Source organism: Neovison vison, chromosome 13 (genome assembly GCF_020171115.1).
Source record: "Neovison vison isolate M4711 chromosome 13, ASM_NN_V1, whole genome shotgun sequence".
In the NCBI taxonomy this organism is placed as follows: Eukaryota; Metazoa; Chordata; class Mammalia; order Carnivora; family Mustelidae; genus Neogale; species Neogale vison.
Genome location: NC_058103.1, coordinates 104,363,808 through 104,381,233, shown reverse-complemented (window position 1 = coordinate 104,381,233; position 17,426 = coordinate 104,363,808). Strand labels below are relative to the sequence as shown.

The 17,426-nt window shown below is 44.9% G+C and overlaps 1 protein-coding gene across 4 annotated transcripts in view; it reads right to left on the bottom strand.

The window, feature by feature from the left end:
• TLN2 (talin 2) overlaps nucleotides 1-17,426 on the bottom strand; it is a 428,022-nt gene that overhangs the window by 200,128 nt on the left and 210,468 nt on the right. For all 4 annotated transcript variants that reach the window (XM_044230578.1, XM_044230582.1, XM_044230581.1 and 1 more), the window contains one exon: nucleotides 1,684-1,855. In XM_044230578.1, the coding sequence (XP_044086513.1) occupies nucleotides 1,684-1,819 (136 nt within the window). In that variant the 5' untranslated portion in view covers nucleotides 1,820-1,855. The remainder of the gene's footprint in view (nucleotides 1-1,683; nucleotides 1,856-17,426) is intronic.

Below are 17,426 nucleotides of genomic sequence, written 5' to 3'. Positions count from 1 at the left end.
CCACAGGAAAGGTTCTCGATTCTTAAAACCAGTGGGCAGCAACTGTGTCTACACTTTAGAGAAACACTGAGAACAGAACAGTCCAAATTTCTAATTTCTGAAATGGGCTTTTTTCCCTATCACTTACTATAATAAAAATCTGGCAGAGAAGCCATGAAGAAGGACAAGAGGGACCATGGAGAAACTAAGGAAGTGACCATTTAAGCCCAAGGCCACTTAGGCCAAGAGGGGTCAATGGAGTCTTTACACTTAGAATAACCCTTCCATCATCCCAAAACAGCATTACAAAAGGTAAGCATGGGGGCCCAGAGAGATGAAGCCTCTGTCCCCCACCCCATAAATTATGAATATAGTTGGAAAATAAAACTCTGTGTTCTCCACAGAAATCCCTTAATCTGATTAGGAAGGACAAGGCATGGTGGCAGAAAGAAAGCAGTATCATTTCCTGTTCCTGTCTAAAGATTTCTATCTTGGGCACCCAGCAGGCTCAGTCAGTTGAGCATGCAACTCTTGATCTCGGGGTCATGAATTCGAGCCCCATGTTGGACGCAGAGATTACTTAAATACATCTTTAAAGATTATAAATAGATAACTACAATAAAGACTTCTGTCTTGCTGAACAAGACAAGGTAACCCCAGAGACCCAGGTGAGTGTCTGAGCTCCTGTTGTTTTTTAGAAAAACAACTTCAAAATCTAGAAAGGTTTTAATCTTCACCAGAGTTAAATAGCAATCCAACCCAGAAATTTTTTTTTTTAATCTGAGAGAAAAACAGTAGAAGAAAATGCCAGAAATGATTGGACAACCCAAATTTGGAGTAAGGTTGGGGATGTAGGATAACTTTACTTTTGTTTTTGGGTAATGAAGAAATAACAGTGTTTTAAATAATATCAATAATACTTTTAGACCAAAAGCTTTGCAGTTTTGGGACGACATCTTTTTGAGAAGATCAATGTCTATCTCTAATTATCTTTGAATATTTGATCCTCACGCTTCCCATTTTTAAGTTAAGTTGCAGCCCATTTTCACAGCAAAGACTTCTTCATTTGGAAGAAACCCCAATTTCCCAAGTGCCGATCAAACACTAAAGAAAGGAAGGAAATGTAGAGAGAAGAGAAAGGGCAATGGAAAATAAAAGTTCTATGAACAGGTAGATCAATTGTGGTCAATGGCTTAAACCAACAGGAAACACAACATAGATTCATGGATGCTCCCCACCCCCTTTAGGGCTCGAGATCAAGTTTATGAAGCCCCTTCCAAGTAACTGAAATATAAGGCTTGCCCTGCATCCTGATGGCAGTTCCAACCTTCTTCGGGCTGCGTATATGGAAAAGAGGGCTCAGGTTATTCAAATGCAGGAACTGTCAGAGTGGCTTCATTTGCATTTTATAGGGCAAATGAGATGACATATCAAAAAGTGACTTGTAAACTGTAGAGGGTAATTCTGATGTATGGAAAGGTCATGACGATGGGTATGACAATGATGACTCAGTGGCAGCCGAGGCCATTGTCAGCACAAGGCTCACTTGGGACATAAATACCTACATCCAGGCTAGGAAGACTTTTCATTTGAAACATACACACTAGTGGGCTTGGGTACCACTCAGAGCGTCTGTTTCTTTAGGTGCTAAGCAAAGAACATACAATCATATTTCAAGAAGCCAGTCACGGAGCAATGGCCTACCTTGCCCAGTTTGTGCCTCGGGTACCCGTTCCCGAATGACTCGACATGCATCGTACACGGCTGTGGACGGTTCAAACTGCATGGTCTTCACCACATTGCAGTGGCGGACACAAATCTTTAAGGACAGGGCCACCATTTTCCTAGAGGATTTGTAGGTTCTCACTTAGAATGTCTGGAAAACACAAAGAGACAAACGGTGATATTCAAAACGGTCTAGCAGAAAAAACTGCTAGACTATAAATCAGCTTTAAACAATCGAAACAATCAAATAGCAATTAAAGAGAATGCTTTGGATAAGAACATAAATTAAAAGATTTTGAAAAGTTTAAAATAGTCTCCATATTACCACAGAGTGGTAAGTAGAACTTCTGAGGAGGAATGATTCCTGAAAGTTCACCAAGACTCCTTCTCAATGGTGCTCCCTATGTTGGGTTTCCAGCAGGGGATGAGAGTTAGAGAGCCTTGGGCACCACAGCTACCTCCTAAAGATCCTTCTGTTGGCAGCCTCAGTGCCCCAGCTCTCCACAGCTCATAGGGACAGCAAGAAGCATGAATGCCCTCCAAATGCTCCTCAGGGCAAGAATTCCTCAGGGAGAATTCCGTCTCCCCACATACTAGAAGACTTGGCATCTGGGCCGAACTCCAACACCAGGATCCTATGTAAGTCCCTTTGGCCACTCTATTTCAATTTCCCCATAAGTTAAGAAGCCACAGTGGTAACAACCCTATATAACTTTAAAAAGAACCAACCCCCCCCCCAAATAAAGAAAAAAAAAAAAAGAATCAAACCCCAAGGGGTTATCAGTAGGAACCCAATGCCCAGCTTTAGAAACTATACAGATTTAGGCTAGGTTTTATTTCATAAATGACTTCTTTTTAAAACCTAAATCCAAATACTTGGTCCATTTCCTTTGAGTTGGCAACTTATGGTTTATTTTGATGACCTGCTCTCTTCTGTAGCCAGAACCTTAACCCTCAACCCCAAGCCAGCCTCCATCAAATGCCCCTTGCTCAGGCACACGAGAGAGGATTCTTCCCTGCACCTGACACAGGCCCAGCTGGCTGTCATCCTGGCAAACACAACAACAGGTTTCAGATTAGGAGCCATTAGAACCCCAGCATTGCGTCGATAGTATCAATATACAGGAATTTCAAGTTTTCATCCCTGGTTCTCTTAGAGAGCCTACAGGTAGTGAAGCTGAACCCCAGCTGCCTTGATGCGCTCTTCCCACTTAAGAATGCAAATGCTAAGAAGCAATGAGGCAGCCAAGAAGCAGAGAGGGCCACAGGCTGACCAGGCCCAGGCTGTGGGTGCCCCTGGGGCGTCACTTCTTCACATGCTTGATTGGTTGCCGGCTTCCTAACAACAGCTGACTGGGTCAACTGGAGACAGAGGACATTTTTAAACAGATGTTCTGGAATCCGTGGGCAGCGTTTACATATAGCCACACCAAGCAACCACTATAAAGTCATTTCAACCTCTACTTACATTTTGAATGAACTGCCTGTGAAAATATTTCTTGAAAAACATCAAGATACAGATACAGTTCTCAATAAACAGCAGCTGTGTTCACTGGGATTCTTCTGCAAATTGAATCAATTACTACAGCCTGGGAAGTGGCCGCATTGCTGCCAAGGCAGAAGGTTCAAAATATCCAGAGATTTTCCACCTTCAATATCAAGGACTTTTAAAGCCATAGATGAAGGGGTCTACCCAATTCTGGGGGTAAAACTTAAACTCTAGACATCAATTGACAAATTTATTGTAATGTAGAGATCTTACTCAGATCTGGAATAGTCTATTGTAGAACAGTCTACCCCTCTGGGGCTAGTGAAAATTGTGAGGTTTCAGGAGCGTGACTGATGGTCAGTGGTAAAGACCCTGGAACTCTATTGTGGGTGCCATTTATGGAATGCACCAGAGAGAATGGGATGGTTAATCTCTTCCATTCCCTAAGAAAATGAAGTATTTTAAGTGTCCCTTCATGAAGGCTGTCCTTCCCAGGCTAATAATTGGGCCTTCTGCAGAGCAAATTCATGGTCCCTCTAGCCAAGCCAAGAGAGAGTCCATCAAAGGAAAATGCAGAGCCATGACACGGGGCTGAACGCAGAACATAACAACAAGACCATAAACACTGGAGCTCAAAAGGGAACAGAAGACACACAGGGGGGGGGAAAGGGGCAGATGGAACAGCAGGGAGCAGACAGAAAGACCCGACAGAACCTAGGCCTGTGGGTCAACAAGAAACACGGAGAGAAGCCCAGAGATTTAGGAAGCAGAGGGAGAGAAGCAGAACATACACAGCAGTGAAGGAAAATCTCTATCCAAAACAACTGGAAAAATGAAGAGGCCACTAGCTGATGTGGGGGAAGCTGCTAGAGGCACAGGTTTGGGGTGAAAACTCTCTAATGAGTTTCTTTGGGGTATATTCAGTGGAGAAGTAAAACAGGGTCAAAAACAAAACAGGCGGGGGGGGTGGGAGGTTGGGGTACCAGGTGGTGGGTATTATAGAGGGCACAGCTTGCATGGAGCACTGGGTGTGGTGAAAAAATAATGAATACTGTTTTTCTGAAAATAAATAAATTCGGGGAAAAAAAAACAAAACAAAACAAAAAAAAAAACAAAAACAAAAACAAAACAGGACACATAATGGTGGGAGAAGCTCATATTTCAATCCTTAGGACAAGAAAGATCATCTAGGGAAGTGAGGAAGAGAGAGACCAGAGGACGGAGTCCTGGAACAGTGTTCTAAAATCAGGACAGGAAGGGACTGGCCGGGAGGCCTAGTGGTAGGTGAAGAAGGAGAACCGAGAGGGTGGGCCAAGAAGAAGGTGCATCAAGCAGGAGGGAGAGAGCACCTGTGCTAAGTGCTGATCACAGACCAAGGAAGATGTGGATGGAGAAACCACTGAATCTGGCAGGGAGGTCTCTGGGAGCTGAGGCAAGAAGCAGCTGGGGTGGGCGGCCAGGGGAGGTGGTAGCCAGAGTAGCAGGTTCAGGAAAGGGAAGAGAGGAGGGGCTGGCGGAGCAAGTACAGGCTTGTCTCCCTGTCTCTTGGCAGGAGTGGAGTAACAGGTAATGACTCCCATTCATGCCCTTCAGGCTTTTTATCCAGAAGTATGTATCATGTAGTTGCTACAAACTCCATATCTGCACAGCATCTGTACAGACAAGGTGTCCACCTGACAATGGCCCAAGAGATAGTCCCAAGACAGCTAAGTGCCCTTCCAGGAGGCAGGCACCTCAGCGTGCATGATCTCTATTCTGGGCCTCTGAGAGAAGAGGAGTAGGCAAGGCCATTCAAGGGAAGGGCGCTGGACTGGGAAGAAGCCTGGGGTCCAGGTCCCTTCCCAGGCCTGCCATTTCTCCTCCTTCTGCTCTTCAGAGAGCAGGGGTACGACTGGCTCCCAAGAAAGGAGTTGCCCAGCAGACCCTGGATGCTTGGCCAACTAGTCCCATGGGATTCCCCTGTCCTCTCCTTGTAACATCTCACAGGACAAACCACAGAACGGAGACAACTACTCTTAGCTCAAAGTAGACACTCAGCATAAGGAGGGACACTGGAGATTCACTTTGAGACTCGTGTTCTCAACTCTTCTACCACTTCAAATGTTACAACGTGGCCGACGTAACACAGAAACACCAAACCACCGAAATCAGTCCCTCTCGGAGGATTGCTCAGTGGCCAAAAGACTAAAAGGCTCCAGTGTTACCATCTTACTCCAGGCTCTCAGTGTTCCCGACATGAAGCGTGGAAAAAAGACCGATGATTCCCTTTGCGGGAGTGTTTTAGACATGCATAATCAGGTATGTAACGATGCTTATCAACTACAAGGTTATACATTTGCATGTATGTGAAAGACACGGTATGTATATCACGCAAGAAGATGATCCACGCAGGCAAACGTCAATGAGATCTGAAACCAAGACATGGTAACTTAACTGTAGTTACACAGGGAACACGGCAGTGAGCTGTTTCTAGCCCCATGCACAGCACAGTGAACTACTTGGAAAGCAGACGCGTGCTGAAGTTAATAGTCCTGGCTTACGGCAAAAAGATCACAAGACCAAAGCATACAGGAACGTATGTTAAATAAGAATGAGTACGTGTTTTCAGCTCTATGAGAAGTCTCACTATACATCCACTAAAGCCCTGAGAAAACCACACCGTGATCAAGACTAACGTTCTGTTCCCTCTCCAAGGAGACGTTCTCAGGGCACCGGTGCAGCCTACAAATGGAGCTTCACCTCCACTTCCCTGTACTCCAACCCTCTGGCTAATTCCTGCCTCTCCAGGCAGGGAGCCTAGAACAGAGGAGCAGGTTTCCCTCTTTTCTGGTGTGGCTACAACAAGGCTCAAAGCCAAGTGCTTTGTAGTCTAACTCCTGTCTTTATTTTATGGTCCTGTCCTTCGTTTCCGTTCACCCCAATCTGAATGTATGCTCGCTGGCTGGGTCTTAAGTCCTTTTTTGTTGTGGTTTGGGTTTCTTGCTAAAAGGCAGGGTATAAAGTTCATAAAAGATACATTCTTTTCCTTTTCATAATTTCTTCTCACTCGGACCATTTCTGTCCTGATTTTATGTGTGCAGGTCACCTGGGGCCAATGTGGAACCTTTCTGTGCTATCCATTGTGGTAGCTGAGCCAATGGAACCAGGGGTGAAACCCAGACATTCTCCTTTTAAGTCAACACTTCTCGGTCCCAGGGAGCTGTAAACAGCTCAGGATGGTGGCAGCAATGCAGGCTGCCCAGGCTCCGGCCAGTCCACCCTGGAACAAACAAGCCCAGCTCAGCCAACGGCTCCTCCTTGCCGAAGAAATGCCCGCCATTGGCCAGGATGAGCAGCCACCCCTCGGATCTCTGCCCTTACCAGTGAGGGCTTTGAGGTGCTCCAACTCTATTCCTGCCTTACCAGTTCATGGCTCTGAGCTGGTTGTTTAACTGCAGCCTGCCTCAGTTTCTTCCTCTTTCTAGTAACCTCCTAAGGTTACTACAGAAATCTATGCACACAAGTCAAAGGCACAAAGTACCAGGTAAGGGTTTGTTACTACTCTTCTTAGCTACGGGGGTTGGAGAAACACTGGAAGCAGCATACTCTATTTAGCCACTGTCTGAGCTGCAAAATTCCATTCCATTTGCTGTTTATTTTACGTCTATTATGTCGTAGACATGATCACAGACACTACGGAGCAAAGACGACTAAGATCCCTGCATAGACAGCACTCCCCTTCTAGTGACCCTGTTCACTGTTCAGCTCCTGTGTTCATCCTTGTTCAAGTCAATCAAAAGGCTTTTTGGAGATGCAGAATTATCCAAGGATGAGCCATGAAGCCGAGTGTGTTTGTGGAACAAGGAACTCCTGCACTCGGGCTATCCTGGACATCAGTCAGGTTTCCTTAGTCCAATAGCCTCAGGGAGCAGAAGTGCACCCCGTGGTATGGGTCAGGGCTGGCATCAAAGTAGACTCCTGCCCTGGGGCCTGTCAATTAACTCTGCCCAGACGCGATCTGGGAGAGGGGCCATGGGGTCCTGCATACTCCCCTGTAAGCAGAGGTGTCGTACTTAGCCGGCAGGACAACAGGGCCAGGCTCCCATGCCTCAGAGGGACCCCGGATCTTGAAGAAAGTAAGGATGGCCACCACCCCTCTCCTCTGTTTCCTCCAGCCACTGGCTCCATTCTGACTCACCGGAAGACCACTGTACCCAGTAATGATGGCTGTACCTGCTCTCCCCTCAGCGGGCAGAATATAGCCCTGAGAACAGCAACATTTTATAACCAAAAGTCTGTATAAACATAGGCCTAAGTCTCCAGTGAACAATTCTGCTCTCCGCTAGAAATGCCAGGAAAGAGCTTCCTTTCTTTCCACCCCTTAACTGCTCTTCTGCAAAAGAGGGAGAGGGAACAGCTTAGTCAATGAGTAAATAGCCATCCCATGATAAGATCATAGCTCCCCAGAGGTGCCTCAAAAGCAAAAACCAGGGTCTTGCCCTCTATCTTGCTTTCTTGGACTGTCTGTACTCAGGTGCCCTTGGGGCTCAGCTCAAACACAGAACTTTCAGTATCTGATACTCAGCCCACCAGACACTTCCAGGGGTCCATGTGTCACCATCTACCAAGGTGAGTCAACGCAACTCTTCACTGGGAGCCAACTGCCTTTCATTCGGGGAGGAATGATGTCCCATTTCCATCCTACCTGCAGCCAGATTTATCAGGGAGCCACAGGCCTTCCTGAAGAACCTGCCCCTCCCCCACTGGGCCCCTCACACCTCCCTCTTGCCAGCTAGTGAGATCCCAGGAGAAGAGTCTGAGTAGTGAGGCTCCCCATACAGTCCCCCACATTCACAACCCTGGAGCGAGAACTGCAGCTAATCCTAAACTCAGGGCAAACGGTACATAAACACGGCTGATGGGATTTCCTCCCCACAAAGAAAAAAACCAGGATGGTCATGCTCCCCCTGGGCATCCAGAGTGGGGAGACCAGAAGAGCAAGGAGAACATTCACAGAAGAATCTCTCTTTAGTTCTTCGCGGAGGAAAGCCAGGACACTGCTTGACTCTGCATACCTCAACTAGAAATGACCGTTAAAAGGTCAGGCGATAAAGGAACAGAGAGGAAATGATTAACCACCCACACAGGTGTGAACTCAGCAACAGTTGGGGCACGTCAATAAAAATTCCAGCCAAGGGGTTGGCACCCAGAGCTGCCTTGCAAACGCCCCATATGCCCCTTTACCCACTGGGCTACCGCTGAGGGTGCTCGCCCACCCCCCAGGACACCCACACTGAGACACACACACAAGGCGGCATCAGGGATACGTTTGCTGGGCCGGGTCTCCCTCCCTCACCGTCCTCCCACAGGAAGGACTGTACCATCTCAGCCCTAGTACAATGTCCGCCACACAGGGGATGCTTAGGCAACGTTTGTGGAATTAAGATGTACTGCAGGGAAAGACATGAACAGATTTTTTTTTTTTTCTAAGTTAGTCATTAGGAATTATCCACCCTAATAGCATGACGAATGGATGGAGGACAGACACCCAGCACCCAGCAGGCCCTACTACTTCTACTCATCTACAACCTGTTCTGTGGACCATGGAAGCTTAACCTAGTGGCTTAGGAGATGAAGTTCTCCAGCCGCAAATGAGAACCTGGAAAAAGAACCCAGGCCATGATCAGTCGGGAACCCGTGGAGGTCCCCTGAGGGTGGGGACCATGTGCCATGCTCACTGTAAAGCACCCGCCACAGAGAAGGGCTCAGGCTGTATTTAATGCATGGAGGGAGGGCCTAGCCAGCAGTCCCACCTCCAAGAACGAAGCCCAAGAGCGTGCCCACAATACGGAGTACACAATGATGGGGAAAGATTTGAGTGTTTTCCACTTTCTGATGAAGAAACTGTCATCTTGAGATTAATGCTAGGAAATCACAACCAGACCTTCCCGTGCTGCCACAATCATCGGCTACGTACGCAGTCCAACCAGAAGTTGGATGCCTCCAACTTGCCCTCCCATTCCCACTCAGCTCTTGGCACGGGCGTATGAAATTCCATCAGAAAGGAGAACACTGGTCCTAAAGATGTCCTCCCTGTGAAATCTTGCTGCACTTAGTACCTCTCGCTTAGTACCATCTAAAAATGTTGCATTTCAGAACTTACAGACAAATCGAGAGCTCCCCTTTATTAAAGATGATGCCTGATTACCAGGAAGTTCTAAGGAGTTGGGGGTTCCTACAGACAGATGCAGACCTCTGGCAGAGCAGAAGAACTGGGGAAAAGACCTGCTCAAGGAAGCGGAGCAGACATCTACGTGCTTGCAGTGTTCTAATGGTGCTGAGAGAGAATTTTAACGCACACACAATTGTGAAAGGTGCGACTAATCAGGTCCAAACCCCACAGCCCCAGGGTCAGGGCCTCCCATCCCCTCATTTGCCTTCTCCCATTCACGCTGTAAGAACTTGAAATGTTAACAAAACTATGTATCTTCAATTCCTACAAAACCACCTCCATTATTTTAGGCCTTGTGGCGTACCTCTGTCCGAAATGCACCAGCCACCCAGTTCTTCCCCGTCACTCAACCTACAAGCCTAACATCGAGCTTGGCTTTCCTAAACTAGTCCTTCCAACCACCCCCCGTGCAGGATCCCACTCCTCTCCTAAGCCTGTGGAGCACTCAGCCATAATCCGTGCTCCAGGGCCAGCCCTCCCCAGCTCAGGTCCCCACTGCAACAACAGGAGGTGTTCTGTCTAGTGTTTATCTGGCACTGGAGAGTCCCAGGGCCCTTCCACAGACTCACCTGATATGCGCAACAGCTTACAAAGTATAACAGTTTTTTTTTTTTAATTTTTGCATCCCCATTTCACAGACAGTCCAGGAGGATAGTGTATTTCTGTGGAATATGCCTTCGTTTCCCTCAGATCACTAAGAAGGCCGCACCAGCTTTCCAGCAATGTCACTGTTCCCCTGTAGCTGCTGAGACAAAAAAAATCATCCCCACGTCTTAGTCCCCTTGGAACCCACCTTGCAGTCCTGCTATTTGCTCCCTCTCCCAAATTAGAGGATGAAGAAGGCTCCAAAGAGAATTCTGACTTCGAACTCTTAGACCCTAACTCATTCAAATGACTGGAGGCTATTTACAAAAATACATGGAACAGAAAAATAAAAGGTCAAGTCCAAGGAATAACAGAAGAAAAATGAAAGTGAAGGTCAAGACCAGGAGAACTCTGAATTATTTACTCTCTGTTGGGATAATTAGGAATACACTCATCCCCTTATTTTTTTTTTCCTGACCCCTGGTGACAAGTCTGTCAAATCCCAGGAAAGCAGGTTCTCCAGGCTACGGACACTGATAAACAGAAGCTCAGTCACTAGGGCAAACACCACGGGGATGGGTACAGATGGACTGGGTTTGACTTGGGAAAAATAGAGGGCTTTGTTCTGCAAGGATCTGGAAAAAAATATTCAGCATGTTGTACACTGAACCCGGAAGAATGAATGAAAAGAACTCCGAGTTCCTTCTCAGGTCCCCTTTCTCATGCTTGGGTTTTTTAATGCTAAAAAAGCATCCACTAGATAGAAAACTGTCTGCCAAAGCAGCCTGCACTTGGGCTGTGCAGCAACAGGGCACACCACAGGCTTGCTTTCGGTTAAGGCACGGAGAAATCTCCTACTCCTTCCCTCGAAATCCTTTTCGCTATGGAGGTTTTCAGGACTGACCTCTGACCCGTGAGTTCAAGACTACAAACCCACAGCACCATCCATCACTGAAAGAGGCAACAGAGTGTGGTTTTGGCAAGGGCGGACGCTGAGGAGAAAAGGGAATATTAAAAACATATTCTCGAGGCTTATCTATGTTAATCCATGAACCATAAATCAGAAGGGCATTTCCGTTAGAGCTCAGACCTAGAAATCTGGCACTTGTGTGGAGAACTGAACCAAAGCAAGGAACTTGATTGAAATACACGTTTCTGGAGACTGAGAGTCGAACCACAGTCCCAATCCAGCATTCACACACTAGATGAGATTTTTCCAGAATGTCCCCATTTTCTGTGGGCACACATTTCAAGATCACCCTCCATTTTAGATCTGAAAATTGCCACGCCTCAGTTAAACTCAATCTAGCCTCTGGTATATCTCCATCTCAGACAGAGAAGTCGTCCAGTCCAGCTGTCTGCAGGGTACATAAATCTTTACTGTGGATTTCCCTTCTCAACGCAGGAACTAAAACATCTCTTTTCCCATTTTTTAATCATCAGCAGCAAACATATAAAACCAATTATGTGCCTGCGTGGATTCTAAACCCTTTCTGTACATCAGGTCACCAGCTCTTCAACATCACACCATGCTAAGGTAAGGTGACCAGGACACTGTGGTTATGGGATTTGATAGAGGGGGCTCTGCCTCCTACTGTGTGTTAAAATGGGAAGACGTCATGGAAAAATGAACATAGTGCTTGTGTTAGAAGAGCAGTAAAATGGGTGAAATGTATATATTGTTCAGGCTTTTGTTAATAACTGAATTGTCATGTGTTGCGTTCTGACAAGTCACTCAACAGTTCAGTTAGAGAAGTCCTATCTGCCCTGGATCATCAGGCTTAAGAGGTAACGTCTCTTAAGTGACAGGCGTCCACAGGAGAAGGGGAGGCTTAAACCCTAATCTGTCATTATCCATGCTTTGGTGAATGGTCCCACCCACCCAAACATAAGCCATGTTAACATCTTGACAATCTTCCTCTGTTTATGCTTAATTTCATGTGGCTGAGATGACACGCTCTATGTAATTCTGTATTCTGATGTTTCCCCCATTGCAATTACACAATAATCTTTTCCCACAGGACTGTACAGCTTCTAGAAACTTTTTAAAAATAGATACATGATATTACAGTGTAAGCCATCATAATTTACTCAGCTCTAGCTTTGTTTTTGTATGTATCAGCCACTTGTGAGTTTTCACTATTAAAACTAAGACAGCAATATGATTTTTCTATTTAAAAATTTTTATTCTTTCATATTTTCTTAAGCTAGACTTTTTAAAAAAGGAATCATAAGTATTTTTAAGGAGCAACCCAGAAGATATTAAGACAATAAAAAAATCTGAGTCTACAGATTATCAGCAGTTTGATTTATGGGTTAGCTAAATGAACATGCATTAACAACCAAGAAAGCCAATAATCAATCTAGATTTTATAGCTCAATCTAGCCCACAGAATGATCCTGCTAGCAAGGGCTCAGGCTGCAAGGGACCATATCAAAAGACAGAATTGACAACAGGCATGACCAGGGGGAAAACATCTGGCATGGGTAATAAACCAGATTCACAGAAAAGATGCAGAGGAAAGATAGATGTTTAACATAAATTCTAAAATATGTTGCTAAGAATAGAAGTGACAGAAGAAAGGACTGGACTAGACTCTACTAAAGAAAATAGTGGACATACACAGTAATTATCAATGCTTTGCTTTCTGTCAGCTCAAGTTTTTAGAACTGCCTTGTGGATCAAACCGGAATTACAAAAAAAACACACTAACTAAATTGAAGTACTCTGACAGAGTACCAGTTTCCTATACTTACTAAAGCCAAACCCAAAGTCTTGCCAATATTATCAGTGAGTTATGGATAAGATTTACATTTCCAAATAATGGAACCAAATCAAATTTAGATCTATACACCTAAATATTACTTCATCAAGAGCACAGGGAAGAAACAAACGTGTCCTGTGGGCAAGGACATTAAATGGTAAACTCTTCACAGCACAGTTGAGTGTGGCCTAGTATTTTAAACTAATGTTTTTAAGACGGTGTTGCATGTATAATCCGTGTCTATAACCTGGAATAATTCTTGGAAAACAATTTCAAAAACATGTAAAACTTAGGATAAAGCTGGAAAAATAAAAGAAATACAGAAACCAGTCAAGAGTGGGAAACAAAGGGTAAGGATCCTTAAAGAAATGGCAGGACTGAAGAATTTCCTGACTTTGTAAGTGTGAGTGCCTTTTCTACAGCAATTGTGCTACAGTATTCCATCATAACAGTGATGGCTGGTACAACGGATACCCATCCTCAGATACAACACCCAACGTAGTGTTATTGGTTGCACTGTTTCCTCTCCCCTAATATTCATATGGTGAAGTCCTAACCCCCAGAACCACAGAATGGGACCTTGCTTGGACAGGATATTTATAATCAGGGTAAAACAAGGTCATTAGGGTGAGCCCTAATCCAAAATGACTGATGTCCTTATAAAAGGGGGAAATGTGGACACAGAGACACACACAGAGGGAAGGCAATGTGAGGAGACACTGGTAGAACATGGCGGCTAAGCCAAAGAGAGGGGCCTGGAATAGACCCTCCCCGCTCTCAGCCCTCAGAAGCTCACCCTGATCTGGGACTTCCAGCATCCACAACTCAGAAACAATAGATTTCCATTGATTAACCCACCAGTTTACGGTTCTTCATTATGGCTGCCCTCAGTAAACTAATACACCAAGCTAATGACGGTTCAACTCAGATTTCAATTAGTATAATTCTCTTAAATACAGGAAATCAGTAACCATTTTGACACAAACTAACAATATAGTCAAATATATGTAATTATCCACAGGGAAATTATATATATATGCTGTGCTTATTAACATACACACGTAGGCATAGATGCAGATATTGGCGCAGGCACAACACACGGGCATATTGGTATGATAATTTCCATCCACAGTCACAACAGTACTAGGTCGTGCTGGGGTTGGGGAGGACTCTTAAGCTGGGGACATCTACCGGGGTCTTACTTCATTACCACCAAACAAAACTAACTGAGGCATAGACAATGCTTATCACTGTAGGATGGTGGGACAAAAGATGTGTAGTACTTAGGATTCCTGTAGCAAGCATGGAAGAGACTGTAAGCATTTAATTGGAGTGGTAAAACTTATTTTTTGAATTTGACTGACTGGCTTTGATCATAGTACACACTTTTCTTTTGGAATTAAATAAATTCTATTACCACACAAGTTCAGTTTCAGTTATTCTAATTCTGATAAAACAGAATGATTATCTTCCTTGTGACATCATCCCTTCCCTTGTATAAAGAAACAGGAAGCTCCCCAGGCCTTTTGATGCCAAGCAATTCAATATTTCATTCCTCAAATGACTCATTTTCACGACCTTCTATAGAATCTTCTCTCATATTCAACCAAATACACTGAGATGTAGACCTACTGATCTAGGGCACAAATATCTCATGGACACAGCAAGAATCCAGACCCATGGCTATAATGAAAGCAAGAGAGGGGGCCTATAAGTAGTTAATCATTAATTATTTACCCATCATTGATAATGTACAGGACACTGTTTTGAGTGCTTCAGGGAATAAATGAGATGGAACAAGGCTGGTGCTGAATTCGGTGGGTTTCTGCCGTCACAGCACACGTATGACCCACATCCAGAGAGAAGACCCTTTTAGGAGGTAACCAAGAAGCTGAGATGACGATGACAACAACAATGACAACAACAACAAAGTAGAGGGATGCGTGACTGGCTCAGTCAGGAGAGCACGGGACTCTGGATCTCAGGGTCATGAGTTTGAGCCCCATATTGGGTGCAGAGATGAATAGGGAAAGAAAAGTAGACACAATGGCAAGAGGACGAGAAGGATCCATGGGATGAAGACAAACTTTGGGTCAAATCAGTTAAGAATAACATCGGGCTGAGGGTGAGATAAAACTTCAGCTTTACACAATGGACAGGACTGGGTAATGAGGGAGAAGGGTAGGGTTCCAGATGGCATCAAAAAAGTTACCCTTCCACCCTGGGGAAGGCTATCCTTTGCTCATGACTCGCATGTTTGTCACATCCTCTATTCCCCTCGCAGACAGTACTCAACACCCAGGATTTGGTGACTCCAGGGCCTAGTACAGGGCCTGGCGAATGAATGGGTATTCCATAAAATCTGAACACTGAGTCACTGTTTCTGAGCCAACTTTCCATATCATGGTAAGCTCCCTGAGGGCCCACAATTATTTATTATTCTCAACATTGGTCATATTTTCAGCAACTATTTGATAAACAGGCAGATATAATTCCTCCATTCGATTTCTTTCCTTTTTATTACAGAGAAACAAGTATCTAAAAGAAATTATGGCTCTACTAAAAAAAAATAAAATAAAATTGGGCCAATTCCTTCCAATTTAAGCAGCTTTCTACTTTCCTTAATACTACCACTACCTTTCAGCAAATTTAAAGCATACCCCTTCCACTGCCTTGACTAATACTTGGGTAAATCATGTTATGGAAAAAAACACTTTGAACTGGGAGTCAGAACACAAATTTGGATTGGGAGGCCCCTATCTCAATGGCCTATGTCAGTACCATGACATGGGGCCAGTGTGACCTCACGAATCCAGTGTTACACACAGACACACCATGTCTCAGTTCATGCAAAACTCACCTAACATAGAGCAAGGATCTTATCAGAAAAGCCAAACCACAGTATTCGCTGCTACTATTATTATTAATGCCCAATACCCTGGTGGATAAAAGCAAAATATAGAATTCTAAAAGGTTTTTCTTTACTCCAAGAAGGTACAGAATGAGATAATTAACAGTCGTCAAACCAGCAGAGAGAGAAGGAAGGGTAATGGCTCTTCCCTGAAAACCCGCCTCCCATGTTGTGCTTGTGTAATTTTCTTCTTCCTTGCCTACAGGGAGGTCAGTGGGGTAATTTAGTACTCAGGTTTTAGATGTAGAAAACTTTAAACCAGAGAGAGACGGTGGGTCCTCTAGTTCCAAAATCTCTACTGAACTGATTAAAAAAAAAAGAGGGTTTCAGTCCTGACTGCTTCTCAGGATGGCAGGAAGCCAATTACTTAAACGTTTCATGAAACAGTGCAGAAAATGCTTACTTCTTAAAGAATGCAGTCACCCATTTATTCACCCATAGAGACTCACTGAGTATCATCCACTGGACCAGATGCTACTCCTTGTACAGAAAGGACCCCAGCAGCCATATAGGGGAATGAGTCTAGAGTAAGGGTCAACTTCACTCTCATCATAAAGTCTTTCTAGAACCTTAGTGATTCCAGAATGAAGTCAGGGCTCTAAAAATTTGGATAGCTGGGAATCCGTGAGTCTCCAGAATTAGTCTGGATCCTTCTGGACATTCCCCGGCAACATCCAAATGCATGAGGTTCAGTCATAACAAGAGCAGACCACAGCACAAGCAAGGGCTGTCCAACCTTAGTGCCACCCCACATGGTGGTTCAAGTTGTCCACGTGACACTGCCGTGCCCTCCGTTCATTATTTGCCTGTAACAACTGAAGTCCCCAAAATAGCTGGGGTTGTCCTGAAAGCTGCGAGAATACATTTAAATTTGTATGCAAGAAGAAGAAAGCATAAGTAATTTCTAACCAGGACTTGGCGAGGACTCTGTGGCCCCTGTCTTACCGGTGGTGAATGGTAACACTCACTGTCATCCTGTTCTTGCATCACCAAAGCTCCCACTGATGCTAGAGTGGACAGGTTTTACCATCACCATCATGTATGCTATGTGTGCGTGCGTGCACACACACGCGCGCACACACACACACACATATATCTGAATATTAAGAAAAACACTCACTATAAAACTCTCAACTTGAAAAGATGATAGGCAATTATTTATGCTATAGAAGGCTTAAATAAGACTTACTAAGAATTCATTGAGCCAGCCCTCTTAAAAATCCACATGGGGAGTCCCACGATTTGCCATAAAGTCCTCAGAGGACTACTACCTTTCAACTCTAGGTCGCCTACACCAAAGTTGGTCATGAGAGCCCCAAACAGAAGAGTGCTTGCTCTTCTCCATTATTTCAGTGGGTGTCAACTTTCTCAGAGTCGGTCTTGATTTCAAAGTATTGTGGCCCCACATTTCACAAAGATTTTATTTGTTCCCCAGACTTCATACGTTTGTAATAGTCAACCTTCTGGTTTCTAATCAGTGAAGACCTACCTCTGATCAGAAGGTCAAAGTACTTTCTCTACGGCAGGCTGCAAGAACCCAAGCCAAGTGAAAGAGCACAGCTTTCCCTTTGCCTGCCTGCCAGATTTCTGAAATGCAGAAAGCATGCTCAAGGAGCTTCCAAGCAAGGAAGTAGAGCTTTGCTTCCAAGCACCCTCCCCAGGAAAGGCAGGTGAGTATTTACTGGGCCTGGGTTTCGGGCTGCCCAAAGGGTCTCTATCCATTACTGCAGCTGACACACCAGGAATGTGGGAGTCTGTGAC